The sequence below is a fragment of the Aythya fuligula genome, chromosome 3 (genome assembly GCF_009819795.1).
Source record: "Aythya fuligula isolate bAytFul2 chromosome 3, bAytFul2.pri, whole genome shotgun sequence".
NCBI classification, from domain to species: Eukaryota; Metazoa; Chordata; class Aves; order Anseriformes; family Anatidae; genus Aythya; species Aythya fuligula.
In genome coordinates, this window is record NC_045561.1 from 24,614,558 (window position 1) to 24,641,723 (window position 27,166).

The 27,166-nt window shown below is 44.1% G+C and overlaps 2 protein-coding genes across 4 annotated transcripts in view; one reads left to right on the top strand and one right to left on the bottom strand.

Annotated features, from left to right (window-relative positions):
- The window catches only part of ARID4B (AT-rich interaction domain 4B), an 85,974-nt gene extending 78,431 nt beyond the window's left edge, over positions 1-7,543 (bottom strand). Inside the window, exons 1-2 of the mRNA XM_032183902.1 lie at positions 7,264-7,543; positions 6,234-6,296 (exon numbers count right to left, since the gene is read on the bottom strand). Of these exons, the coding sequence (XP_032039793.1) occupies positions 6,234-6,239 (6 nt within the window). The 5' untranslated portion in view covers positions 6,240-6,296; positions 7,264-7,543. The remainder of the gene's footprint in view (positions 1-6,233; positions 6,297-7,263) is intronic.
- A 407-nt stretch (positions 7,544-7,950) lies between these two features.
- On the top strand, positions 7,951-25,935 carry GGPS1 (geranylgeranyl diphosphate synthase 1). 3 transcript variants are annotated; one of them, XM_032184073.1, is made up of 4 exons: positions 7,951-8,058; positions 10,939-11,055; positions 20,202-20,272; positions 24,801-25,935. In XM_032184073.1, the coding sequence occupies exons 2-4, from the start codon at positions 10,989-10,991 to the stop codon at positions 25,560-25,562; spliced, it is 900 nt and encodes a 299-aa protein (XP_032039964.1). In that variant the 5' UTR covers positions 7,951-8,058; positions 10,939-10,988; the 3' UTR covers positions 25,563-25,935. The 3 variants fall into 3 exon arrangements, with proteins under 3 accessions (XP_032039964.1, XP_032039962.1, XP_032039963.1); XM_032184071.1 differs by lacking the exon at positions 7,951-8,058 and adding an exon at positions 8,735-8,978; XM_032184072.1 differs by lacking the exon at positions 7,951-8,058 and adding an exon at positions 10,807-10,817.
- Positions 25,936-27,166: the final 1,231 nt, after the last annotated feature.

Below are 27,166 nucleotides of genomic sequence, written 5' to 3' on the forward strand. Positions count from 1 at the left end.
TTTTAAACTCAACACCTTCTAGAAAACATGGACTTAAGCCTCTGGAAAAGCGCACTGTTCTAGCTAGTAAGCAAGCCTAGAGAAACCTCTATGACAATTTCACATATAGACAATTTACAAAACATTTAGCCTCGTGACTACGAACTGCTAACTTGGCAGATGGATGGGGAAGAAGGTGTGTTCACAAGCAGTTTAAGTCACTCCAAGTCAGTCTGGGTGCACTTCTGCTTTCCTCTCCCTCCTTCCTCTGTCCAAATGTTAGGGAACGGACAGGCCATGCTGCTGTAGCTGAGGAGTATATATACTTGACTGTTAATTTCAGTTTGATTCCGTCTACCTCAGGACCACACAAATGGTGCTGGCACAAAGAGAAGCAAGAATCAACAGTCAGGAATGGAAGAGGAAGACAAGACTGTACTCCTTCACTGACTGTACAAGCTTAATTTGGCAAACTGCTTATGAAAACAAAAACTTTGGGGTAGGTTGTTAGAGGACTAACCAACAGATTCAACAACAAGAAAAAGCTCAGGCTCGCTCTGCTGCCTGAGAACCCCTCGTGTTATTCACCAGTTAGTCCAACCGGTGTGATCTGCTCGACAACAGAGGTGTAGAGCGCTGGTACGTCTGCATCACAGTTAGCTTAAATCATGACCGATGAGCGCTCTCTCTAAAGAGCACGCTACTCAGGGTGGTCTGCAGAAGTCACCACAAAGGCAACGTCATTTGGGAGTTCTGGATGCCTACAGGTCTCATAAGAGAAGCCTGAACGGTACTCCCCACGGGGTCAGGGAAGCCCACAGCAGGGCTCCGTATGCAGCTGTGGTTAATATATTCGAAATCAGGAGGCCGCTGGTGCACGGTGGTCGCACGTAACGCAGGCTGGGGGCGTCAGCCCTCGCTCTCCACAGGCAACTCAGCAACACCCTCCACCACCCTGCCTTGACAGTCTCCCAGCTGCCTTTCCAGAGCTTGCCTACAAACACTTCTTGCTAAACAGGTCAAGACTGCTTTACACGCTGGCCTCCAAGCTAAAAAAAAAAAAAAAAAAAAAAAAAAAAGCACACAATACACACAATAGCTCTTTCTTCAATTTCTTCCCTGCTTCAAACTATTATTCGGAAGGAAAATAGCCATCTTGTCAAGGATAGAATATCGAAGTAGCTTGCAGTCTTCTCCATACTGGGATCCCTTGAAAAATCCTCTCATTAACCAATTATATATATGTATGATTTTACATCAAAAACCTATTAAATAATTGTTCTAACACGTTTTTAATCACTAAATATTTACTTTATGCATAGGGCTAAACAGGTTTCCTTATTTCCCTGGAGGCCTGTTGAAACCTCCTAAAAGTCTTTACAAATCCATTGCACAGGCTAATATCCAGAGAGCAGTAGCAAGCACAGTAACTGGACAGCCCTGGAAGTGCTAAATAGGAAAGGCAGAAGAGAAATATTTGTTACTGAAGCGTATCAACTAAAAAGCAAGCAGCAGTACAAACCCCAGCTCACTAACATTTCCCAGCTGTGACCTGAATCATACTTCAGACAGGAGCAGATCGAGATCCGTACTTACTTAGATTTGTGCACTTTTGTAAAAATAGCTGAAAGGCCAATTATAGTAAGTACAACTGCAGAGAAGCTACTGGTGCATTTCACAATGGGTTAACCACTTCCAAGTACGTCCAGAACTGATAAACAATCTAGCATTTGGACGGCTCTGTATCACACTAGGGTGCCAAGGAAATTTAGACTCTGTATCTTCCCATAAAATCTACGTTACCTTTTCCAAATGAGATCTCAAACCCTCCATATTTTTTATTTTTCAGCCTATTATAAAACCATTTATTTCTAAGAAAATAAAAAAAATAAATGGTAAGTATCTGTAGGATTTGAACAAAAAATTGCAGCCAGTTTGCAGCAGTGGTATGCATCACATCCACCTTTCTGGAATTTATCCCTTTTTCAGGTTACATGACCAGTGAAACATTCAGACCAAGTATTTGTATTTGACAGTGCTTGTAAGGCATCATACATCAAAAAGATTGCATTTTGTTTTGAAAGACCTCTCAACTACAATGCAGAATTGCTTGAAAAATACATACCATGTGTACCACAGCATACTTCTGCACTAGATGTGTACAACACTGAATAAGCGTCCTAAAATGTCTAGCGGAGATCTGCATATTCATTATTCTGTCTGCTAACATTTTTCTTAGACAGCATCCTGATGCAGTAGTTATGCTGCTATGAGACTGTTGATCCAAAAACCCTTCACCAAGTTGGAAGATAATAATACAAGCTAGTCAACTTCTCCCATTGCCATAGTTTATTACAACTTTGGTCTTCTCGGTCTAACGGCCTTCTTTCCCACCAGGTAGTCTAATTAACTTTGGAGTCCTTATCAACACATTCAACTACCGAACAGACGCACGCTAAACACGCAGATTTGAATTCCAGACTTCCATGTTGTTCAGCCACTGTAAAATATACTAAGATTAGCATTTCAAAAGTGCAAATATCCAATTTCAAAATAGCTTAGATTATTCCAACGTGACTTGTAATTGCTTGGTGCAAGTGGTGTTTGCTTTCCTTTCTACATAATTATGCAAGCATGAGGAAGTCAATAACTGCCTCTGATCACTTGTTCAAACTGGAACATCAGGACAGAATTTAAGATCATTTTTCCTCGTTCAAAAACAAACGACAGGGGAAAACCACCTCTTCAGACTTACCTGTTTTCCTCCCTCCAACACAAGAACTACTCTAATGGTACTGACTCCTCCCTCTGTAAGTGCCCTTTTCTGAGGAAATTCAAATAGTTAACCAGAAAGTGAAAGGTCACCACCTTCCACGACTAGTTTCCAGCCTGCATAAAAGCAACAGGACTTTCAGCTGACTCACACTCCAAGTTGGAAATTAAAGACTGAAAAATGTACTAGATACATTGCTTTTGTCCTCCCTCTGCCATACTGGCAGAGAACAAGAGCAGCAGACCGACTGGCTTTAAGTGAAAGTGGTTACAGCAACAGTGTGCAGCAATGATCTCCGTGTAGCAATAGAGAGGTCACTTGGAATACCACTGTAATGTAAATTCGTAATGAACTGAAAACAAACAAGAAAACACACCACGAACTGTACACAGGGCTTCCTTCATTTATCAGCATGACAAATGCACTCAGAAACACCTAGAGCTACAACACAGAAATATCTACCATCACTAATATTTCGTACTTTGAAGACTGAAAAACATTAACGCGCAAATAACTTAAAAACATTTAAGCCATCATTCCAGATCACTTTATTTACAGTGTATTGCTCTAGCTTCTGTGACGTTCACTATTTTTATTGCCAGTCAGCAGTGAACTTTTGAACTACAGTGAGTATACTGCCTTCAATCACATATTTAAATTTCAAGCAAATACTGCAGTAGATATTAAAAAATCTCATGAACATTTAGTGTTAAGTACAAATGATGATCGAAACTGAGTTTGTATGTGTTTCTTTCTTGAAAAGCAAAGACTCTGCTTTCCTGGAATTTATTTCCTGACTTCAGGAAAAAAAAAATTAAAAACAAACCATAATAATGTTTTTATATGCACTTTGCAATCTACTTAGTAGGTAGTAATTTGATGGCACGCAATTAGTTTTTAAATAATCAAAAGGATTCTGCAAGCTTCCAAAGCACACACAACGCAAAAAGACATTATGCAGAAGGTACCCAAGTTTAACAAGAAAAAAAAAAATCAGTCGTCCTAGCTGTTATCTACACAAGTGTATTAATGACTATCAGAGGCACTTAATGCAAGAAAAGGCCAGATTTAGAAGAGCATCACAATAACATGCATGATTTTCCCAAGATTTGTTTACTCCTTGCAAGATATACTTCAAGATATTTTAAGACTGTCTCCAAATGGTCTTTGCAGTCCACGGAAGGCCTGTGTAATAGGCTAAAGTTACTAATTTATACAAGGGACTTTATCGACTTGAATTAAGTTGGCTTACTGTTGGGAGAACAATTATGCCGGCGGCTTTGGAGGTGGCAATGGCTTAGCAGGCAGCGCCCCTCTGCTGTCTCAGAGGGTTCCAAAAGGCGAGATGACGAGTGACTTACAGCTTTCCATCAGTCCGACTTGGCACTCTTCCTAAATATACCTCGCTGTGTTTTACAAAGCATGATAAACATTCTATCTATAGCACACAGATTGAAAAAATGAGTCAGTAAAGCTACATGAGGTGTTCAAGTTCACCCACAGAGACAAAGACGCAGAGAAGGAGCCCAGTTCTAACACTTTGTGCGCTGGGACACACCACCCTCAGCACCCGAAAGAACGACGAGGCACCAAACAAAACCGGGGCCTCGGTCATACAGTCTGCAGCCAACAGACTCAAACTAAAACCAGGCCTTAAAGCATTAAATTCTCTGTGTGCTGAAGTGTCCTTGAGGAATACTCTTCCAATAACTTTAAAAAAAAAAAAAAAAAAGCACACAAAAGCACAGCCATATTTAAACAGTATCTCGATCCAATACAGTCAATGTTACTTTGTGCGATACCAACAGAAAGCCACTAATTTTCCTAAGCATTCTCCCTTGCTGCTTCTTATTGGACTAACTTTTATCCTTGCAGGCTTAGCAAATTAATTGCAAATTTAAGCCAGGCAGAAAGTCATGCTGAACTGCATTATTCCCAAAATCTTAAAAAATGGTATTGGAAAGACGGTTGAACCTTAGAAATCTCTTTTGAGCTATGATGCCATTAAAAGTTTCTTCGTAACAAGTAAATACAGTTTCCATGTAATGAATTACAGATTAACCCCAGTTAACAGTACAAGGCACAGTAAATAAAGTACTTGGAGCTATCTCAAGCATACATAAATGTAATGCTACACACAAATTACAAAAATCATGGACTTAAAATCAGCATATGAATACCGTGGCAGAAATCGTCCAGATTTTTAAAATAAATAAAAATGCAGCAACAGCAGAAATCTTACAGAAGGATAAGTACACTGGGGCCCTTTTTTCCCCTTAAATATGACTGTATTAACAGGTTTCTGCATGTTACTTAAAATTTGAGCATTTGCTACACATTCAATTCAGCCTGAAGTGGGGCGCTATCACTATCTCACAGAACACTTTGTATTCCCACTTACGATCCGACCTCCCCATCCTCCCATCCATCTATCCACACTTACACGGCTCTATAACCGGAGTATCGGAGCCTAATCTCTATGGTAACTGTATGATTTGTTTACATGGAAAAAAGAATATTAGAAATGTATGCAAATTTAGCTGTCATTTAAATAAGTGTTTTTCCTTCCGAGGTTTAAAAAAAAAAAAAAAAAAAAAAAAAAAAGCTCTCTAGCTCTCTATACTGCCTCCTATTTCTCTTGCTTCCATCTCCTACAACCCCAGCAGGCAACGAGCCACATTTGGAAAGCTCCGTATCACACTACATAGACAGCCTGTTGTTGCAAATTCATACAGTTTACTTTTAATGAGGAAGAGATGTGCAGTATTTTAGATCTTAATGCACAGCTTTTAGGACATATTTTACGTAAGATTCGCTGACAGACAGTAGCATAACTCTAACAGTGCAAGCCCCCATATACAGACCGCTCTTTTATATTAAAAATACCGATGAGATGATGTATCTCAGGCTTGCAACAATTGCTTTCGATAGGGTTTATATTTTGAAGGTTTACCGCAGCCCAGACCCAGAGCTGAATTACAGATCCTGGGAGGGGGGTGGGGGGGGGCACAGCGACACAAACAGCAGCTCAGGTGAGCCATCCTCAGCAAAACGACAAAAAGCCCGGCTATTTCCTAACTATTTTGGGGTACGCAGGTCCATTTTGGCACAGAGCAGATCACGCTATGGGGCTGACACGCTTTGTTTCCTGTAGCACTTGCCCGACGCAGGAAAAAGAAGGAGATGGGAGAGGAGAAGGGCTCGGGGAAAAAACGAGCTGCGACGATGGCTGTGGGCACCGCAAGGGACACCCGGACAGGGCACAAAACCTTCCTGAGCCTTCCCGGTCCCCTCCGCAGCCCGGCAGCCAAACTCTGGCGACTTTTCCCGAGCTGCAGCCAGGCAGCCATGTCCTCCTCCACTGAGGGGGGGTGGGGGGGGGCACCCCGGGACGGACCGGGCGGACAGACAGACAGACGGACATTTCCCCACGGCCATTCCCTCGCGGCCATTCCCCGCGGACACTTCCCTCACGCCTTACCTTCATGATGAGCTCAGGCTGCGGTAAAAAGCCTCGGCGGGGGCTGCGCGGCCGAGGCCGGACCTGGAATTTAAAACAAAGCGCTGAGGCACCGGGCGGGGGAGGGGCGGCGGGGCCGCCTCAGGGGGCTCGGGGGGCCGCGGGGGGGAGGCTGAGGGAGGGCGGGGGGCGCCTCCCCGAGCCCCCCCCCCCACCCCCACCCCTCCCCGAGCCCTGGTGCGGCCGCTGCCCCGCTCCCCCCCGCGCCCCTCCCCGGCCGCTGCCTCGCCGCCGCTGACGCCATTTCTGTCAGAGGAGGAGAAACTTGCCACAACAACAACCCGCCGCACGGCGCCGGGGGGGGGGAACGGGGGGATAAAGCACGGCCTCGGGGCCGCCCCCCGCGGGGCCGCAGCCCCCTCCCCGCCCGCTGCCGAGAGGGGAAGGAGGGGATTGGGGGGGGGGGGTTGAGCTCAGCGCCGGGACCCCCGCACTTGGCGGCTGGGGGAGAGGAGGAGGGGAGGGAGGGGGGAGGCCCTGCCTCCATTGTACGAGGAAGAGTGCGGGCAGCAGGATGGGGGGGGCATGGGGACGGGGGGGGGGTGCAGCCGCTTTTGTACGGGGCTGCGGCTCCGGATCGCGGCGGCTCCGGATCGCGGCGGCTCCTCCCCCCCCCCCCCCCCCCCCTCGTCCTCTCCTCTCCTCTCCTCCGTGCCCCCCCCTCCCCAAATACAAGCAAAGCGCTGACTCCGCGGCCGGAGTTTCGGCAGCAACAGCCGCAACTCCGCGGCCGTCTGGGGGCCGGGCGGGGGGGTAGAAAAGGAAGAAGAAGAACAGAAGGGAGCGGAGCGGAGCGGGGCGGGAGGGACGGGGGGGGGGGACACAAGCAGGCGGCTGCCGATCGCCCTCGCCCCGCCGCCGCCGAGTCCCGCCGCAGCCGCGCTGCGAGCGCAGAAAAACACCCCCCCCCCCCCCCCCCACACACACACACACACACCCCCTGCCGCCCGCCGCGGGGCCCGGGGCTCGCCCCCCGCCCGCCCGCCGGTACCTTTGTTCCGCGGCGCCCGCCCGCGACTCCCCCGACCCGCGGCGGGGGGGAGGGAAGGGAACGGGGCGAAGCCGCCGCCTCCTCCTCCTCCTCCTCCTCCTGCTGCTGCTGCTGCTGCTGCCGCCGCCCGCGGCTCCGGCTCCGTCTCCCCGTCGGGCGCCCTCGGCCCCCGCTCCGCCAACGGCTGTGCTCGCGCGGCGGGGCCGCCCCGTGCCGCCCGCACCCGGGCGCGGACGCGGAGCCGGCGGCGCTGAGCGCTGCGCTCCCTGCCTCGCTCCCCCTCCCCCTCCCGCACCGACCGCCCGACTGACTGACGGCCGGACGGGCCGGGCCACGCCCCTCTCCCCGCCCACCTCCATTGGGCCGCGGCCCGCACGGCCCGCCCCCCCCCCGGCCCCATTGGCCGCCGCGTCGGAAATACTGACGTCATTTTTCTCCACTTCTATGGAAACTGAGACTCGGCGCCGCGGAGGCTCACGGGTAACGCAGTCCCCCCGCGCCTCCCTCCCCGGGTTCCCTCAGCCAGCGCGCTCCCGGCGCGGACTACACATCCCAGCGCGCACCGCGCGCCGCCGCCGCCGCGCGGGGCCGGGGCCCCAGCCGAATGCTAATGGCAGGAGGGGGCTGGGCCGGCGCATGCGCGGTGCGGCTCCGGTGGCGCATTTTCCCCCAAGAGGCGAAGGTGGCGCCCGGCGGGGCGGAAGGGGGCGGTGCTGCCTCCCCCCCTCCCTCAGCGCTGCCTCCCTCCCGCCGGGCCGGGCCGGGCGGGGCTGCGCGGGCTGGCGGCGGCCTGAGGTGAGCGGCGGGGAGCGGGGGGCGCTCCGGGGGCTGCGGGGAGCCGGGGCTGGCGGCGGCGGCTCGGGAGGGGGGTCCCGGGGGGGTCCCCTCGCCCTAAGATGGCGCTGGGAGCCCCGAGCCGGTGCGCGGAGCCCTGGGGGGGGGCGGCTGGGGGCCTGCGGTTCCCCTGTGCCTCAGGAGGGGCTGAGCGGCGGCTGGGAGCGGCTCCAGGGAAGTTTCTGCGGCTGCTGAAATCCCGCGGGGAGCTGGGCAGCCCTTCGGGCAGGAGCCCTCCGTACCAAGTGTGTTAAGCGTGGTAGCTTCAGTGATGTTTCTGCTCTCCGCAAAGTCTCATACTCGACGGTACTCTGCTATATAGACCTTTGTGGGTGCCTTCATTTAGGTGTCTTCATTGAGTTTCCCTTCTTCCTATAAGTTTTGGGGCAGTTCTCCTCACCGTCCTTGTTTCTGTGGGTACATTAGATGTCTAGATTCCTCTTATGAGGGATCACCTCTCTTCTTTTTCTTACAGTAACTTCCTTAGGTCATTTTTCAGGTAGCATAACAGCCCAGGAAAGCTTGACCACCGTGGTTTCAAGTTGCCACCACTGGCAGGCCTTTTTTTGCTCTATTCAAAAACAAAAAATGAAGCTCAACAGTAAGCTGTAATGCTTTTCTGCTTTAATCATAACAATGATAAAGTCTTGGCATTTGTGGGACAAGTGCCTGATTAATTTATCTTGCAATGAGCAGCGTTTGGGAGGATTCCTGTTAGTGCCTGGAAGTTTGCTGTGTGATGCTAGTCAGTTTTCAGTTGGATGGGGATTTTTGAGTACTGTGTTAGTGCCCTATGGACAGGGAAGAAACCTCCTCGTTCCCTGAGGGGGGAGGAAGAGCTCTAACATTTACTTCTAAGAAGTTTGTCAGGGCAATGACCGGTGAGTAATCTTCACATTCTTTGTTTTGTGCTGCTACAATGTGTGCTAACTGCCCAACCCTTGTAGGCTCAGTGTTAGTGGAAAACCCTCACACAGAAGGAATTCAACCCCAACATTTCCCCTAGCTGAGCACTTTCAGTTCTAAACCCTCCCTGTGGCTTTTTGATGATTAATTGTCACGGGAGGGCGGCTAACTTGATAGTGTCTCTATATCCAACTCTATGAGCATCTCATTCTCCTTAGAACGTCTGGGGATGGGCTGTGATGAGCATTTTTTGTTTCACTTCCTCACTGAAATCCTTTGAGACTTATGCTTGGTGTGTAGGGTGCAGTTTTACAGCTGGTGTTCTTAGTGGCAGCCCTAGCTTGAAAGCAGTTCCTGTCTCTGGAGCTGTACCAGTAAGGTAGGAACAACAGGGAGCTGAGGGTGTCAGATAAGCCCAGCTTTGATTATTGTGGCCTGACAGCCTGTTGTGCTGGCACACCACGGGGTAAGATGGGAAGGCTGTAATTCTTATTGTGGTGTTACTGCTAAGAAACTGCAAAGCTTTCCAGAAAGGTCCTGTCTTACAAGGATTGCAGTAGCAACTGCGTGTGCTTAAATAGCATTTCTTGCCCCTGAAGTGTTGATGAATTGGGTTAACATATGCAGCGAACCAGATAAAGGAATTGATCCAAGCCTAAGCTTTGCAAGTAGTTACTTATGCAGATTAGTTCCCAAGTTTGTACTGCTACAAATATTTGTGGGTCCAGAGGGTGGGAATGGGACCCAAAGACAGGAACTGATGGAGCTGCCACTGGAAGGGAAAGCTCCTGAGTGTTGAGGAATACCAGGTCTAAGTAGCTTAAGAGGAAGTGATAACTTTGAATGCTGATCCTTTGAGTTGATGGGAAACCTATTGCTGGACTCTGAGAAAGAGTGGAATATACTGTATTTCACTCGTGTCAACCACTCCTCTTCATGTACCAATGTTAAAAATGCACCAGTCTGTACTTCTAAAGTCACTTTAAAATAATTATTTTTATTGGTAACTTACAAAACTACTTAATTGCTCCAAGAGGAGGGAAAAATGCATTCTTTCCTGGATGCTAGCTAAACAGCTAAGAAATGATGCTGAAGTAGCATGAGACGTTACGCTACTGCTGCAGTTCCTGTCTTAAAATGACATTAGAAGAATTGTTTTGAGCTGCTGTATCTGCAGTGCAGCAAGGAAGGCTAGAGGTGAAAGGAGAGAGAATCCATTATAGAAAACAGTCTGGGGGAAAAATGCAAATATGGATGACCATAAGGATGTGAACTAAAAAACAATCAATAGATAATTGTTGAGCTATGAGGGGAGTGGATCTTAAAAGATTTACTGTGAGAGTGTGATGTATATAGTATATGGGAAAGTGTGTGCAGATGTCTGTGTGCTTAGTAGGAAAGCAGTGTGTTCCTGTCCTCCAAAACATCCATCGTGATGAAGGAACCTGTCAAAAGGCTCAAGCTAGTGCTCAGCTTGTTTAGGTTGCCTTGGAGTAAGGTGTAGCTTCTGCTCTTAGGCATCTGCATTTTCCTGTGGTGAAAGAGCACAGGGAGGTCTAATCCTATTAGTTGTATGAGGTTTTGTATATATTGAATGTCTTCTCTAACTCCTTACGGTGGAGCTCCATTGTTGTGAATGCTGATGTTTTAAGTATTTGTCTGTCGTCTGAGCCCTCTAATATGTACAAAAGTCAAAGTAAGCTAAAAGGCTAGGAGTTGGCTTAAGCTATTCATGAATAATTAAAGAAAGCTGTATTTAAGACATGCTTGCTTCTCGTCTAAATGCCATCCGGGAAACTTCTTGTATAGTAAAAGTAGTAGTCACTGTCATGTTCAAAACTGTAGCACATGCACCTAGCCTAGAGGTCATTGACTTTTTATATTTGTTTGCTCCTTTATTTTGTTAATTCCACTTTTTTTTTTCCATTTAAATAGTGTTCACAACCCGTTCTTTAAGAGTGAACTACCTCTTATCAAATAAAGACATGGATGGGAACGATGAAACATCTAAAAGAATCCTAGAGCCATACCAGTATTTACTTCAACTACCAGGCAAGTTTGCTTTTACTCTTTTAAATATCAAAATTGTTTTCTAACATCTTTTTCTTTCCTAGGAAATATATGCCAAGAAGCTTATCCATTCTTGATTTGTGGAGTTACAATTAATTAAAACTGTTGAAAAAGTGTTAGTTTGTTTTCATTTCTCTCGTGAAATTGTCCTTTTGGTGAAACTGGTACAGTGGCAGCTGAGCCTGTCTGTTAGAGCACAGATAGTTGTCTTGCATTTGCTCTGTCTTCCATTCAGAGTCGCTGACTTACTGGAACTGGGCAAGCACTGAAGACTTGATTCCATTTTTGAAGAGTGAAACACTGCCAGCCCAAAGTTCATCTGCTTACTGTACTAGGCTTGATGGATTGTGTGTATATGTTTTAAATAGCTTCTTTTATGTTATGTCTTCACCCTGGTATGTGTAGAGCCAGGCTTGTTTTGGGCTGATTTTGGCTGTCTCTGGGTTGCTTCACTTACCAGAGAATCTGCCAGTCCCTGTCTGGTGTTAGGTCACCAGCAACACATCGAGATAAAGTTTCTCTTCTTGAATAGCAGCTATATTAGCAGAATGGAGGAGGCAGTTTGTGAGAGAATTAATGTATAGGCATGCCAGCTAGAAGGCTCTGCCCAGCTTGTATCAAATACTGGGGGAACTAACAAATATGCAAAATTTGGTAAGTATTTAAGGAAAGTAACCCTGACCAAAATGATATCTGACTGGGGATGGGAGACCTGTCTAGGCAAACAGCGTAACTAATCACAGGTACAGTACTAACTGGCTTTGTACATCTGCAACAAGACCTATATTATCAGCAGGGTGGGTCTTTAACCCATGCATATTGAAATTCATTATTCATCTTTACAAATATCACGAGCATCTTGTCTACGTTAATGATTGCATGTTCTTGGCAGCTAGTACTACTTGAGTTGAAAAAGTAGAGAAGGAAAGAATTTGGCAGTAACACTCCTTTTGATAATGCCAGAAAGTTTTTCCTGTTTCCTCACAGTATTTTTCATTTTGTTATGTGAAACTGGGTGGTTATTTTGCTAGAAGACTTATTTGAGAATCAATCTATGATATTCCAGAGAGCTTTCTAAGAGCTGGTCCTGAAGAAACTTCTCCAACACCATCTTAAAGGAGGGTTTTTCTTTAGTATGTTTATCTGACATAAACATGGTATATCATAACCCCTCTGTGTTTTTAGCTGCTTTTTTTTTTTTCCTTTTAAGAAATCGTAGCTGCTGGAAAAGAAAGCTCAGCTACCTAGTAGCAAATATGCACAAGATAAAAAAAAAAAAAAAGTGTCAAGACAAAGAAAACAACCTCCTGTAGGCATAAGTGCTTGACTAATAGCTCTTCAATTAGCTTTCACTTACATGATGCATCTGGTTTAACCTTCCCACCTTCGTTCCTGTGGCTGAACTCCTGTACTTCATGGTGTGTTCAACCCTAATCACTCTATCTTGATGGCTTATAGACTTATATTGATGAACGGTGCAAGCACTTTGTCCTGTCCTGCTAAAATATCATAAATCTGTCTGCTGAAACATGTTGATCTCTTGTGAATTTATGTTTTGGGGAAGGTGAGAGACAAGATACACCATGTAGGAATGGTGGTGTAATTCGGAATGGGAGAATTCTCCTAAGGTAGACAGGTAAATGTCGCGTGCCTGTGGAAAGCTGTTATGGAGTAACAGTGGAAGCAGTAAGTGTTCACAATCGTATAGCTGGATGTTGACTGGTTTTTGAAATGTTGGCTTTGCCCTAAGTCAGCTATGCCAAACACAGATCAGTAGGAGCCAGCTACTTGTGTGAGCCTTGGCATCAGTATGAGCACCGATGCTTGGTGAAGGGAAAAATGAGGCATATGCTAGCAGTTCATAATTAGGGTGGAGCCCAGATGAGATGCCTGAGCTAATCTAACAAGCTTCTGCTGAAAGAGGAGGTTTAATTCCATCTTCCTTCTGGCAGTATTCTCCCGCATCTTAACTCATGCCACTTCTCAGCTCACTAACCAGATGATTAGGTAGCATCAATCACCTAACCTGCTGGAAAACTTGGCAGGCAGAATAGTTATCTTTTGTCCAGTTTGTGGCGTGGCACAAGGGTGATGCCAAAGAGCTGTTTCTCTCTTGGATCACCTGGAGCTCTGAGAGGCTTCTGGAGAAAGCTCAGTTCAGTCAGATATGTACAATTATGGCCCTTCAATATATCCAGTTGCTTATCTTGTAGGACCAGTTGAAAAACACAGTCTCCAAGTGGTTTAGTAACCTGTGAAAACTTGAAGTTAGATGCATATCAAAACTCTTACATCAAGAAGAATTGTGTAACTGTATTGAGATGGTTTGAAAAATGTCTGCTAATGTTGCCTGTAGTGTAAGAATACAAGCTCTTATGTTAAGGGTTAATCTCTCAAAAAAGAGAAACTTGATTATTCTGCTTGCCATTAATGAAATAGGATTTTAATGGTAACTGAGGTGATACTTAGAAGTTAAAGAAACATACAAGCTTGGGTTTATGACACTAGGCTAGAAAAATTACAGGGCTTAAGTCTTTTTTTTGTGTTGCAATTTTAATGGTTAGTATCCTAATGATGGAATAAACATTAATTAACAGAATTTAGTGCCTGGGAGAAGCATACATCTTGAAACAGTAACTTTTCTTGTAAAATATTTCAGTAGTAGAACATAAAATTGCCATACTCTGAGTCTAGTATTCTGCCCTTTTCTTGGGTAAACAAAGTGCAATAAGCAGAAATAAATTTCACAAATGCCAATAATGTGATTTGCCTTAAATTCACGCAGATGAGGAAGAATCTTTCATCTCGGAGTAGCTAAGTTAACAGCAGTAGCTGTTTTTGCAGCCCTAAGGAGCATATGGGCTTGCTATTGAAAAGGATAGATTCCAATCCTATTCACAACTCTGCATCTTCCCTTTCACGTGCATTGCTCTGGTCTTGGCTTCAGTCTTTCCTGGGCTTAGTTGGCTTGCTAAACAATCAAGACTGGCTTTTGGTCTTTTTTTTCATATTTTTCTGCTCAGTTGTTGAACTTAACCAGCTTGGTGAAGGATTTTTGAAGCAGCAGTAGCAAGACGAAGGTGATGCTTTACTTTGACAGTAGCCTCTCAAACGTACTGAAACAGATTTTTTTTTTTAATAGCATCTATTTTTTTTTTCCACTCTTTTGATCTCCTCTAAAAGAGAATAGAGCTAACAGGCAGCCAACAGATGTAGTTCTGTGCAGCAGTTCATGTAGAAGGAGACTAGAAACTGAGAACATGGTACACGCACTTAGGAATGGTGGTGATGTGCCACAGGGCATCATCTTTACCAGTGGAACAAATGCACCTTACACATCAGCAGCCTCAATCTGGGCTGTGTTCCTGAGGGAGGTGGCATCTCTCCAGGTCTTGTACTGCAGAGATGCCTAGGAATCCCACCGGGCCAGGAGAAAGTACTGTTCCAGCCCCCAAAAGATATATAATGGTCAAATTTGCTTCCACCAAGCAAATCAGCAGTGGAAGAGGGTCAGCAGGCTGCACAGCATTAGAGATAATTAGATTGGCAGGATCCTTTGAAGGTCCTTCAGGTTCAAGACCCTGAATGCACTGAAGGAGGGGCAAGAAGAGTGCATAACAGGCTGGAAAATGGAGGCTTGTGCAATGGTGAAAGCTGGGAGCTCATGGCTTCTGGCACCAGGAAAGATTCCTGTTCATCACGAAGATACGCAATTGTCAGGTAAGTTTAGTGCACCAGAAGAAAACAAATGGCTAGATCTGTGTATGGCACAGCTCCAGGCTGACAGCAAGTGCCAGTAGTGGGGAGGCTCCTGTTCCTCTGTTACCTTCCAGAGGCATGCTGCTTCTGGACAGCTTGGGTCAGGGATGTTCTGGAGAGAATACCAAGGGGTGTTTCGTCCTAAGGCTACTGAACCCTGTGCCTCTTCCATTTGAGAACCAGTGGATATAGCTGGGGACATGTGGGGCTTATCAAACACGACTACATGGCTTTTGGAGTGAGGGATGGGCATAGGAGACCAAGTGTTTGTTTTTTTTCTCCTTAAGCTCTTCTCCCCTCCTCTCATATTCAAGAAGAATAAGCCGATCCTTTCTGTTAACAACCAGTTAGTCACACTGTTGACATTAACAGCAGGGATTTGGGTTTTATGATCATGGGGCTCCTTTTGTGCATCGAGGACTACTAGGAGGAGGTGGGATCCACCAACCTGAGTTGGCACTGGCTGACTGACCTGATGAGAAGTTATTCTTCCATTATCACTTCAATTTAAATAAGAGTACCCAAAATAAATCAAGGAAGTGATGAACTGGCAAGCAAAGGGTATAATCTGATGTGGACAAGAGACTTTGTAATTAACAGAACAAAGCTGACAGAAGTCCACCCCAGATGTGTGCATTCAAATAAGGAAATAAGGAAGTGATAACAGGGCAGTGTGATGCAGGAAGCTCTCACTCCTACCAGGGAATCTGTAGGACTGGGTGACTCTCAAGTGCCTGTATGCAAATGCATGTGGAATAAATAGGAGAAGTTAGATGTCTGCATGAAGCTGCAGGCCTGTGATTTCATTGGGATATTGGATGTGGAATAGCTGGAGAGCTGCAGGTGGATATGGACTGTCTAGAAAGGCTGGGATGGCAAAGAATGGGAATTGCCTGTTTATGTGAAAGAGCAACTGAACTGCACAGAGTTCTGCCTTGGGTTAGATTAACCCATAAACTCTCAACAGGCTCAAGATCAGAGGGCAGATTGATATGGGTGACACTATGGTGGGTCTGTGTTATAGGCCATCTGATCAGGAAGAAGTAGATGAAGCCTCCACACAGCTGGAAGAAGCCTCCTTTGCAGGCCCTTGTCCTCATGAGAGACTTCTACCTCAATATCTAGTAGAAGAAGCAATGCACTAAGGCAATCCCAGAGGTTTCTGGAATGCATCAAGGACTGACGAGTTGGTGAGGGAAGGCGTTTTGCTGGACTTGACACTTCGAAAACAAAGAATTGGTTGGGATGTGAAGGCTGGGGGCAGCTGTGTCTGCAGTGACCACGGGATGGTGGCATTCAGGATCGTGAGAGGAGGAAACAAGGCAAAAAGAATCGCAGCCTTGGACTAGTTAACCCTATTTTGAATGGGGTGGGAGTTTAAGCTAGACAATCCTGCAGGGGCTGTGATCTGTCCCAAGGGGCTGCCCAGGTTTAAAGGGATGGGCTTGCTCTCTTTGCCTGTGTGCTGGCTGCATTGTAGCCGTGTGGGGAGGTCTGGTCAGGGACCCGTTTAGCCCTAACCCATCAGAGGACAGAGCTAAACATGGAAGTGCACAATGCAGCTGAGGTAATATAATAGCTTGCTTCATCCATAAGGGTGCTGCCCCTTTCCCCCAGCTCTCAGCATCTGCTGCTTAGCCTGTACTAACTCTGGCAGACCTGCTTTAGAAGCTGACTCAGTACATAAGGCTGGCAGAAAGCTAGCCTAGCAAAAAGCAGTCAGCTTTCTGCTGGGGTAATGAGTTGAATTAGCTTAGTGAGGCTCTAATGAGGGCTAGGTTAATAGTCCCTCTGCTCTTCCCCATGCTGTTCGATCTGTTTCACATACCCTCACTCTAAGTGGGGGTGCTGCCTTAAGGGCACAGTTTGAGGTCACTTTAATGCAGCATGTGTAAAGAAATACTGATCAGCAGCCTGTCTGGAGCAGGAGGTCTATGAGCTCTGGGTCTGTGCTCTATCAGGAGAACAATCATGTAGATATAAACACATGTGTAGCCAGTCTGATTCTAGAGAAGCTTCTCTTATGTGATTAAATAGGTGGGAGGGATTGTCCTCAGTGTGACCCCTCTAATTTAACTGAATCTTTGTTTCTAGGATGATGACTTTACATTCTTATCCCTATAAATTATTTTAATATAAGTTACCTATCTCGTCAGAGTGGGGCTATTAGGTTTGAAATATTTTTTCCTACCTTGTTTTCCACCCCACATTACTAATGAGAAAACAAGTTTTGCATAGTTTTTGCTTGATTGGGGTGGTATTAGGATCTTCAGCAGATCAAACAGTGCATTTAGCGTAAATTTGTTTAAAAAGCTGTTGCAGTACTGTCTATAATTATGGCTGAATACAGTAGCTAGAAGAATTTTTGGAAGCTAGATCTGGATAGTCTTCAGTTGTACAAGAGTCTGCTTAGACTAGTCAAGGGGGTTGTGATGCATAACAGTGGAAAATGAGTAATTATGGTGGTGTTAAGTTTTACTCCATCTAATTTTGTCCTCGCATCTATAGGCCATCTAGTCTGAAGGGAGGGCTGGAGGCCAAGAATGGAGTCTTACTGCATGAAGTGTTGAAGGGGTTTGGTCTCTTGTCATCATAGTGTGACTGTAGGCATAAAACATGCATATGGAAAATTGCTGTAACATCAAATAGACCTGCTAGGATCGACTTCAGAACAAGATACAGTAGCATTTATGAAGCAATAATGGGGCTCACAAAAGCAAATCTGCACCTGTAAAAGAAAAGATTAATGCTTCGCTATATAGATAGTGTTCTTTTCCTTTAATAGTCAGTGTCTAGACAGCCTCGCTAGAACAGGGCAGACAAGTCTAACAATTCAAATGCAGTCTACACTGAGGAGCTAAATGGCCAAATCCACTGTGTATATATTAACAGTCCATTTGGATTACATGCTAGTAGTTATGTACCTCATGATGAAATAAAACTTGTTACTGAGTATCTAGCTCTCCGTAAGTGTATTTTCTAGGAAATGTATTTAGAAAAACAGAATTAAGTTGCCTAATGCTTATATTGATGCAACAGCTACTTTTTTTTCCTTAATCCAGAAGTGAGTAACCAGCTGTAGATGAGGTATGCTTTCTTAATGTGATATTATCTCTGACTAGTTTTCCTTATGGATGTACTAAAATATTTGTTTATGCTTACCTGGCAAGCTGTACAATTTGGCAGATGTCTGTAACAGTTACATTCAATACTTGAGTGATTATTTCCTCTTCAGTTAACTTTTTTTTTTTTTAATTGCATGAGTTGAGCCTTGGATGCAGGGAGTCTTGACCCTGCTTTGTGCAGTATTTGGTGGTCATGAATATGCAGTAAGGCAGGGAACGGATTTGGCCAAAATCTGATCCACCCACATGGTGGGTGGGAAGGAAAGAAGAGGAGCAAAGTCTGAATGTTGGTAGTATTTCAAATCCTTGACATCTGCAGGAGCTATTGCTGTCAGAAGCAGTTTTAACTTGAACTAGTGATGGTGCTTAGCTAATGCAAGATATTTTAAAACTCTTGGGTGCTACTCTAATTTTGCATTCAAACTTGAGCTCTGGTTACCCATGTTAAAATGGTGAACTTAAGTCAGTGAATTATTGATTTAAATGCACAGGTTTAAAAAATAGAACTAGATACTTATTGTCCTGATAGAGAATAAGTCTGGCATGAGAAACTTAAGATATCTGTTGTGCTGTTTCAGAAACAAAGTAATCCCTCCCTTCTGCAAAAAGCTATTAGTATTTAAAACTGAACAGAGAAAACAAATGGAGAATGTGAGCCAAAGGCAGTGTATGTCTGGGTAAAAGTGCCCCTTCCCATAGGGCACAGCCAGAAGCCAGAGCTCCTGGGAAATAAATGCTTTTTCATTAGTCACATCTGTCACCTTCTCCTTTTGTTTTTTGTTAGGAAATAGTGAACACCTATTTGAGAACCAAGCAAAAATTGAAGCCCTTTGAGCAAATGAGGATGGTTACCACCCCCCACTGTAGAACCCAAACCACAGACCTTGGTGGTGTGATAGAAGAGGAGAAATCCGTTCTGATTTCTCTACAGTATATGATTGTGAGAGAATCTATCCACATTAGTTACTCTGTTCTGTATGTGCTGGTCACACAGCAATACAGAGAAGCCTTGGGGAAGGATTCAGATGTTGCAACTTCTTCAGTGCTGTGGGCAGGATGGCATCATTAACGTGAGCGCTGATATTGCGGAATCATTCCTGGGTTATGTCTCTCAGTAGGTCTTGGAGTAATATGGAACCCGCTATCTAGGTTGCACTGCTTTGAGGTTTGTTGGAAACTGCTTCCAGAAACCTTGTTGATACAAGCTATGTATGCAAGTTCTCTGTGTCAACACGTTTTGCTGTTACTTGAAGATCTGAAGCTCAGCTGAGCCCTCTTAAAGTTTGAAGCTGCAAGGCCTGTGTGGGTAGAGAGTGACTGATCAATATGAAATTGTTCGGTAAAGATCAATAAACACACTGGATAAATATTTGTACACAACCCTTAGCAATTTATTAAAGAAAGCTGGCGTCGATAATTTATAGGCAAGATTAACTTGTTAACATGGGTTAACTTACTTTAAAAATCATCTCCTTCAGGTAAAATTTATCTGGAATGAACAGTAATACTTATATTAATACCAAATTTGTACTTGTAATCTTGTCTGTTGTTTCTCTGAAATAGGTGGCTGCCTGGTTCTCTGCCAAACTAGAGTTAGCAAAAACAGAACATCCCGTTATGAATAGGTGAACTTTTAGAGTATAAGATAAATGTCTGAAATCTTGGGAAGTTCTGTTCAGAACTAGGTTGTTTAGAGTTATTTAGTAAGTATGTCACATGTCACTATATCTTTATAAAGTCAGTAGCAGATGAAGAGCACTACAGTAGAAAGACTTGATAACGGAGAGGAAATAAATATTCAGCAAGTACACATCTTGAACAAATAATGAATCATAGTTTTAAAAATTTTTTTCAAACTTTCTAATCTTACACAAAGTCAATGTGCCTGGCAGACTAGGTAAACTTGCAAACTTGCTTTCAGAGGTAGCAAGCTGATCCATACAGGTTACTGACAGACTCAGACTCAAGATCACTTTAAACAGCCAAAACTAAATAGTAACATGTAAATACCTGCTTTATAGCACTGTTTATGTACATTGTTGTGAAATGCTACCAACAATCAGCAACTTGAGTTTTAATGTTTATACAATGAAGAAAACAAGCTACAAACTTACTGTAATGTATTTTACCCTTTCAAGTGGTCATGCTTATCAGCTTACTGCTCTCAAATCAGTTACAGTTCGTAAGTCAAATTGTTGTCTAATAATGAACTTCATGTGATTTGTGTTTTTTTTCTCATTGTAGGTAAGCAAGTGAGAACCAAACTGTCGCAGGCCTTTAATCACTGGCTGAACGTTCCAGAAGATAAGATACAGGTACTCACTAATTATTTTTAGAGGGCTGTTATCTTTCTGCAAAGAATATCAATAGCATTGTTGTTAACGTGTTTAAGTCTTCTGATAATTTATGCTACATAATTTCCAAATATAACGTACAGCTTCAGCAAAATAACTAGTGCAAAGCTTTGGCTGTGGTGGAACACTAAAGAAAAAATTTCCACAGTTTGTCTTGTGTAGAACAGTCACTGCTTTTCAAGTGTGCTCAACCTTTTGAGTTGTGGATGAGTAGTTGCTATTGTTACCCACTGTGGTTATTAACAATGAGTTTTCCATGACTTATGAAAGAACCTAGATGGTTACCTTGTAAACTACGCATAGTGATTGAGAATAAGTTCTTGCTATTTTGATACAAGAACATCAAAGCCAGCAGTCAAGTGAACTTTATAAACCACTTGTTTTGGACTTTTAGGTGGACTTCTTACACAGTCTAGAGTCCTTACTCTCTATTGAGAAACATTTGACCAGGAATATTCCTTTTTTCCCTCTGTTGGACAGATCTGTGCAAGATGTATAGCTGTGTGTTTAAACACTGGCTTCTAAAATGTGAAATTCCTCTTTTGCTTCAACTATAGTTTTGCCAAATGGCTTATTTAGGGTGCAGAAGGTACTCTGTATCCAAGGTAATGTAAGTAATTAAAGTAACGAATTATGATGGTTGGTAGTGTTTCCTTTGTTTTTTTTTTTTGACACTTACCTGGTACCTAGCTAATTTCATTAATGGTCAGGCAGGCCATTAGTGTTTGAAGGAGTCCTCTTTACAGTTGCTTGTGTGATACTTCATAGTCCTTGAGTAGCAAAATGGCTTAAGTAATTTAAACAGTGAAGGAAGAAGCTGCATTAGTCTCCTAGTAATCTTATTTTTTCCAGCCTTGTCCATTGTGATGGCTTCACCCTGATGGACAGCTAACTTCTACTACAACTGTGCTCTCACTCCTACCCTCCTCAAAAGGAAGAGGAAAAGAAATGCAATGGAAAAGGGCTCCAGGGCTGAGATCAGGACAGGAACATTGCTCACCTATTATCTGCACAGGCAAAACAGTCTCAGTGTAGGGAGAATAACATAATTTATTGCCTGTTACTAACAGACTAGAGCAGTGAGAAACTAAAAGCAAACTAAAATTACCTTCTCCCCCCCATCCATCTTCTGCCTCGTCCTCCTGAGTGGCACAGGGGAATGGGGGTTGTGGTCAGTCCGTAACACTTAATCATCTGCCGCTCCTTCATGGTCCCTCTCTTCCCCTGCTCCCCATGGGGTCCCTCCCACGGGATGCCGTCCTTCCTGGACTGAGCCTGTGGGGGCTGTCTACAGGCAGCAGCTCTCCAAGCACTGCTCCCACACGGCTCCGTACCATGGGGTCCATCCCCCAGGAGCAAACTGCTCCAGCACGGGTCCCCCACGGGTGGGCGGCAGCTCCCCCCAGACCCCCTGCTCCTGCGTGGGCTCCTCTCCACGGGCTGCAGCTCCGGCCCGGGGCCTGCTCCTGCGGGGGCTCTCCATGGGCCGCAGCCTCCTCCAGGCCACATCCACCTGCTCCACCGGGGGCTCCTCCACCCATGGGGGGGCTGCGGCATGGAGATCTGCTCCATGTGGGACCCATGGGCTGCAGGGGGACAGCCTCCTCCACCAGGGACCTCTCCACAGGCCACAGGGGAACTGCTGCTGTGTGCCTGGAGCACCTCCTGCCCTCCTGCTGCACTGACCTGGGGGTCTGCAGGGTGGTTCTCACTTCCAGCTGCTGTTGCATGGCAGTTTTTTTCCCCCTTCTTAAATCTGTTCTGCCATAAGCACAAGCATCATCATTTGTTGGCTCAGCTATGGTTGAATCCCTTTTGGAGCCAGCTGGAGCTGGCTCTTACCTACCATAGGGCAGGTCCTTGGCACTTCTCAGAGGCCACCCCTGCAGCCCTCATGCTGCCAAGCTCTTGTCACACAAACCCAATCTATCCATATAACTCTTTAGCCAGATTTATGCTGGTCTCCAGCTAGACAAATGTATTATAGCAACCTGTGTACTTGTATGCATGGGTTTAGTCTGAAATCATAGATCAAAATTCAAATTGGCAGGAATCTCTGGTAGTTACCCAGGTCAAACCTGCTCTAAGAAGGACTTGTTCCATAGCTGCTTCAGGCTTCTGAGAGCCTTGCTGAGTCTTGAAAATCTGACTCTGCAGCCTCTCAGGGCACCTTTTCCAGTGCTGAATCCCTTTCATGATAAGTTTTCCATTACGGCCTACTGGAATCTCCTGCACTGCAGTCTGCAGTTATAGCCTCTTACCCTTTTGCTGAGCACCAGTGATGATGAGTGTCTGTTGTTTTTCTAGCTCCATAGATAATTAAAGCTGCAGTACCATGGTGTGAACAGAAGTAACCAGTTCTACCTGTCACTTGTAAACAGGTAGTCATGTAACCATTATTGAAAATTTAGGCCACTTGTTCTAGTTATCTTTGAAGAAAACTGATGCTTTAATGTTTGTTTTACCACTTAAGTGGTTTGTGATTCTCTAAATAACCTCAGGACAAAAACAAGACCCTGTCATCTTTGACTCTTGCTGAAATTGTTAGTGCTTTTGTCTATAATTGTACTCATTTTAATAATGTAAGGCTGTTGAAGTCAGGGTGACTGCATGTCCTCTTTGACATCTCTTGTAACTTTAAGTCTTTCCAGTTGTCTAGCAGCTTGATTCCCTTCCAGTTACTTGTATTCTATTAAAAATCTGAATTTTGATATTGTTTATCTAGATGAATACAGTTGAGGCTACTGTTGCTTGGTAGTAAGTTTTACTACAGGCTACCATCACTTTACTATTTTCTCAGCCACGTGGTCTCTTTTCTACCTACTGCATCCTTTAGTGCTCATCTTATGCTGCACTGAGACACGTCAGCTTTCTGAGTTAGAGAATACAGCACCTGTCAGATTGACTTTCTTCTAAGACAGCACTGAAATGGCCTGGAACAGGGCCATGTAAAACTTAAAGCTGTTGCAGGTAAGAAGGTATAGAAATCTGGGTGTTGAAAGTGGTATTGCAGCGGTCACAGATTAGATGGGCTTGGGTTGTAAGAAAGCATAGTGCTCTGTGTTGGTCTTCTGCTTTCATTATGAAGAGCAGTCTTACTCATTTCCTCAGGCATTTCCTGATATCTTCTAGAAAATAAGCTTTTTCTGCTGTCTAAACTTCTTCCTGCCTCACTTCCAACCTTAAAGCATTTCTGACACTGCTTTTCCTTATGAAAGTTCACAAGATAATTCAAACAGTTATGAAGCACTATTAAAGTTACTTCAATTCGACCTTAAATGTCTAGAAGCTCCAGAAGTTCACAGAACTGAAAGCAATATGAAATAGGCTAACAAGAAATGCTAGAGTAGGCTCATCCAATGAATTCATAGGGAAACTTTCCTGATAGTACTGAAAATGACACAATGGACTAAGCCAATGTTCAGAAAAATAGGCATTGCAAAATTGCTTTTTATAATTACTTTGTCCTTCATGACTTTAAAGTTAGTGGGCAGCAATGTACCTTTACAGGTCAAAGTAGTCCTCACTTCTAAGTCCTAGATGAGTCGTTAGTGCTCAAGTAGCTTGTTCTTACAGTTGTTATCTTGGGCAAACAAACAATTTGACTGCAGGATTTCAGTTTAAAAACCTTCAGGGACAGTGGTCACTGAACACTAGGTGGCTTGCTGCTGAAGAAGTGCTTGCAGCAGTAAAGTCCCTCTTAATGCTTCCTAGAGCACCCACCAAGTACAAACACACTAGCTGTGTGCTGCTATTTAATGATGGCCTTAATGGTTTTTAGAAGCAGTTGTTCTGATGAGTGCTTGAGTGCAATGCTTGTTGCTAGCAAGTATGACTGGCTCAGTAGCTTCAAAATGATGTCTTTGTCACTTGTTTTTGCAATGAGTTTATACCATATGCAGTTTTACATGCCTAAATTTACTTCAATTTAAGCAGGTGCTGAACATACCTGCTCCTTGCATAGGAGTTCTGCAATGAAAACCATAGGCAGGCTTCAAGTTCTTGTTGAAGTGTCCTGATTTGGAACCGTTAGGGCTTACTGTTTGTTGCATATAGCCAGCCCCGAGCTTGATGTTGTGAACAGCTTATTGAGTCTAATAAGCTGCGTATCTCAAATTAGTAAACCTAGACTTGTCACAACATCATGTTTCTTTGCTCTATTTATGTTTCTAATATGTCACTGCATGGCTGCTAGACCATGGCCTATTTTAGTATTGTAGCAACAATAGAGTGGAGTAGGTCCATGGAAACACTTTGGGGAATACATTCACATAGTGGCTCCTGTGATCAGATTTGGTGGTTCAGGACTAAATGGCGAACTGGATAATCAAGTGAATCATAAAACTAATAGTAAGAACAAGTGGTCTAATGGGGAGCCTTGGTGACAAAGAATATCATGCTTTAAAACTTCTCCTATTGTAAATAAAATCTCCTCAAAACTGGAGGTTAAGTTGCAGTGGGAGATAATAATTTTCTCTTTTTGTAATAGGTTATCATTGAAGTGACGGAGATGTTGCACAATGCAAGCCTGCTTGTGGATGATATTGAAGATAACTCAAAGCTACGGCGGGGCTTTCCAGTGGCTCACAGTATCTATGGAATTCCATCAGTAATCAACTGTGCTAATTATGTGTATTTCCTTGGCTTAGAGAAGGTTTTAACCCTTAATCACCCAGATGCTGTTAAAGTTTTTACCCGTCAGCTGCTGGAACTCCATAAAGGTCAAGGCCTGGATATTTACTGGAGGGATACTTACACCTGTCCTACAGAAGCTGAATACAAAGCTATGGTACTACAAAAGACAGGTGGTCTCTTTGGATTGGCTGTAGGCCTCATGCAGCTCTTCTCAAATTATAAAGAAGACTTAAAACCACTTCTTAACACACTCGGTCTCTTCTTCCAGATAAGAGATGACTATGCCAACTTGCACTCCAAAGAATACAGTGAAAACAAGAGTTTTTGTGAAGACTTAACTGAGGGCAAGTTCTCATTCCCAACCATTCATGCGATTTGGTCAAAACCTGAAAGTACTCAGGTGCAAAACATTTTACGCCAAAGGACAGAAAACATAGATATAAAAAAATACTGTGTGCATTACCTTGAAAACGTGGGTTCATTTGAGTACACTCGGAATACGTTAAAAGAGCTTGAATCTGAAGCCTATAAACAAATTGAATCACTAGGGGGAAACCCTGAGCTTGTAGCACTAGTTGAACAGCTGAGCAAAATGTTCAAAGAAACTGAAAATTAATAAATTTATCTCTTGGGGGGTGAATGGAAGCTTTTTAAAATGGGAAAGTAACTAGATTATCTGAAAGGTGCGATAATCAGTCTCACTTAAAACTCCTGTAATGTGGCAACACAAGTAATTACTGTTGAAACCAGTTTGGCCTCTGAGTATTGTGATATATCCTATCATCTATACGGTCTTAATTGTAACTGCTTGCAGATGGCTTTGTTAAAGCATATGTACTAAAACTGAAACAAGTCATGAATCTGTGTGATCTTTACACAATCATTGGCGTTACTTCAGCCCTGAAACTCTCAGAGTGTGGTGCATATTCAACCAGGCTACTGTAGGTTTCTGCCTGAAATTCCATATTAAATTAATCTGATTAACCTGAGTGGCTTGTGTGTTTTTAAGCAATGTTCTAGTAAACCAAAATTGGCAATGTTAAATAACAAAAGATACTTGCAACCAGAATGCATGTACAAGTGTTGCATTGTAAATATAAACTACAGTTGTGAAGATCAGATGGATCCTCACTTAATCCTAATGTGAACATCCTGTACAGTGTCTGAGGATACTTCCAGGGTAATACAAATTGTGGAAAATGTTTTTTATCCAAGCGAGGGTAATGTTTAGACTGAACTGTCAGCTTTATAGAGACTTCTGCTTAACTTAGGGAGAATGTTCTATCACATCAGAAAAGCATGAATTTGCCACTGGTTCCAGCTCTGTTGTGAATAGCTTTGATTGCCTGGCTTTAGATTTTTAAGCAGTCAAATATTTTGTAGCCTGGGACTTAAATCTATGCATTAGATCTTAAGCATGTAATATGCTTAAGATTGTTGCAGATAGCAACATAGTAAGGTGCTATTAGGAATGGTATGAGGTTTCACAGCAGGTAACTTTAAGACACTGATTGGTGTAGGTCTCTGTGATCTCTGTTTTTAATTGAGGGGGGTTCTCCAGGAGTTAATTCATAATTCATACCACATCTATGCTCTGATTTTGTATCAGGAGGCATGTTATAGGTCTCTGTGTAGGGACAAATTCTGTAACTTTTGGTTAAACCAAAAAAACAAAGTATGGTATTTTGTTTTACAAGCTGTAATAACATTTCAGTTTTGTTAATTGCTTAAATGTTGGTTTTGAAATGATGTAAGCATGCATGCATTGAACTGAGAACTAGATTAGGGGGGTGGCCTGGTAAGTGACAAAAATCTCTGCTCGTGTGTGTACACGCATACAGAAATGTTTGTTTTTTGGCTGGGCTGGCTTTAACCAGGTTCAGTTTCTTTAGTCTTCACAGCGACATGTGGTTTTGCTGTGATGTAGGTTCAGATCAAAGGTGGGACTGATGCTATCAGCAGTGTCTTCAAGCTGATAACACACTCTCAGAAGATATGGCCAGAGGTACTTGGCTTCTAACAGCTGAAGGGTAGTTCTGTGTGTATGTTCACTTACTCTACCTGGAAAACAGGGAGAGTCATTACCTCAACCCAACTAACTGAAGAAGGCTGCTATAACATCTTCCTTCGGCAAGCCTTGGGAGTCTTCCAAGAGTGATCAAGCAAGAAAAAATTCAGGATGACTGCTTTTAGTCAGAGACATTACGTGGGTATAGATGA

What these genes read in the sequence shown, in the direction of transcription:
- GGPS1 (XM_032184071.1), top strand. Translation starts at nt 8,891, where the DNA reads ATGGACAGGGAAGAAACCTCCTCGTTCCCTGAGGGGGGAGGAAGAGCT. An exon ending in GTTTGTCAGGGCAATGACCG is followed by an intron (nt 8,979 to 10,938) that starts GTGAGTAATCTT and finishes CCATTTAAATAG; the next exon opens with TGTTCACAACCCGTTCTTTA. An exon ending in GTATTTACTTCAACTACCAG is followed by an intron (nt 11,056 to 20,201) that starts GCAAGTTTGCTT and finishes TTCTCATTGTAG; the next exon opens with GTAAGCAAGTGAGAACCAAA.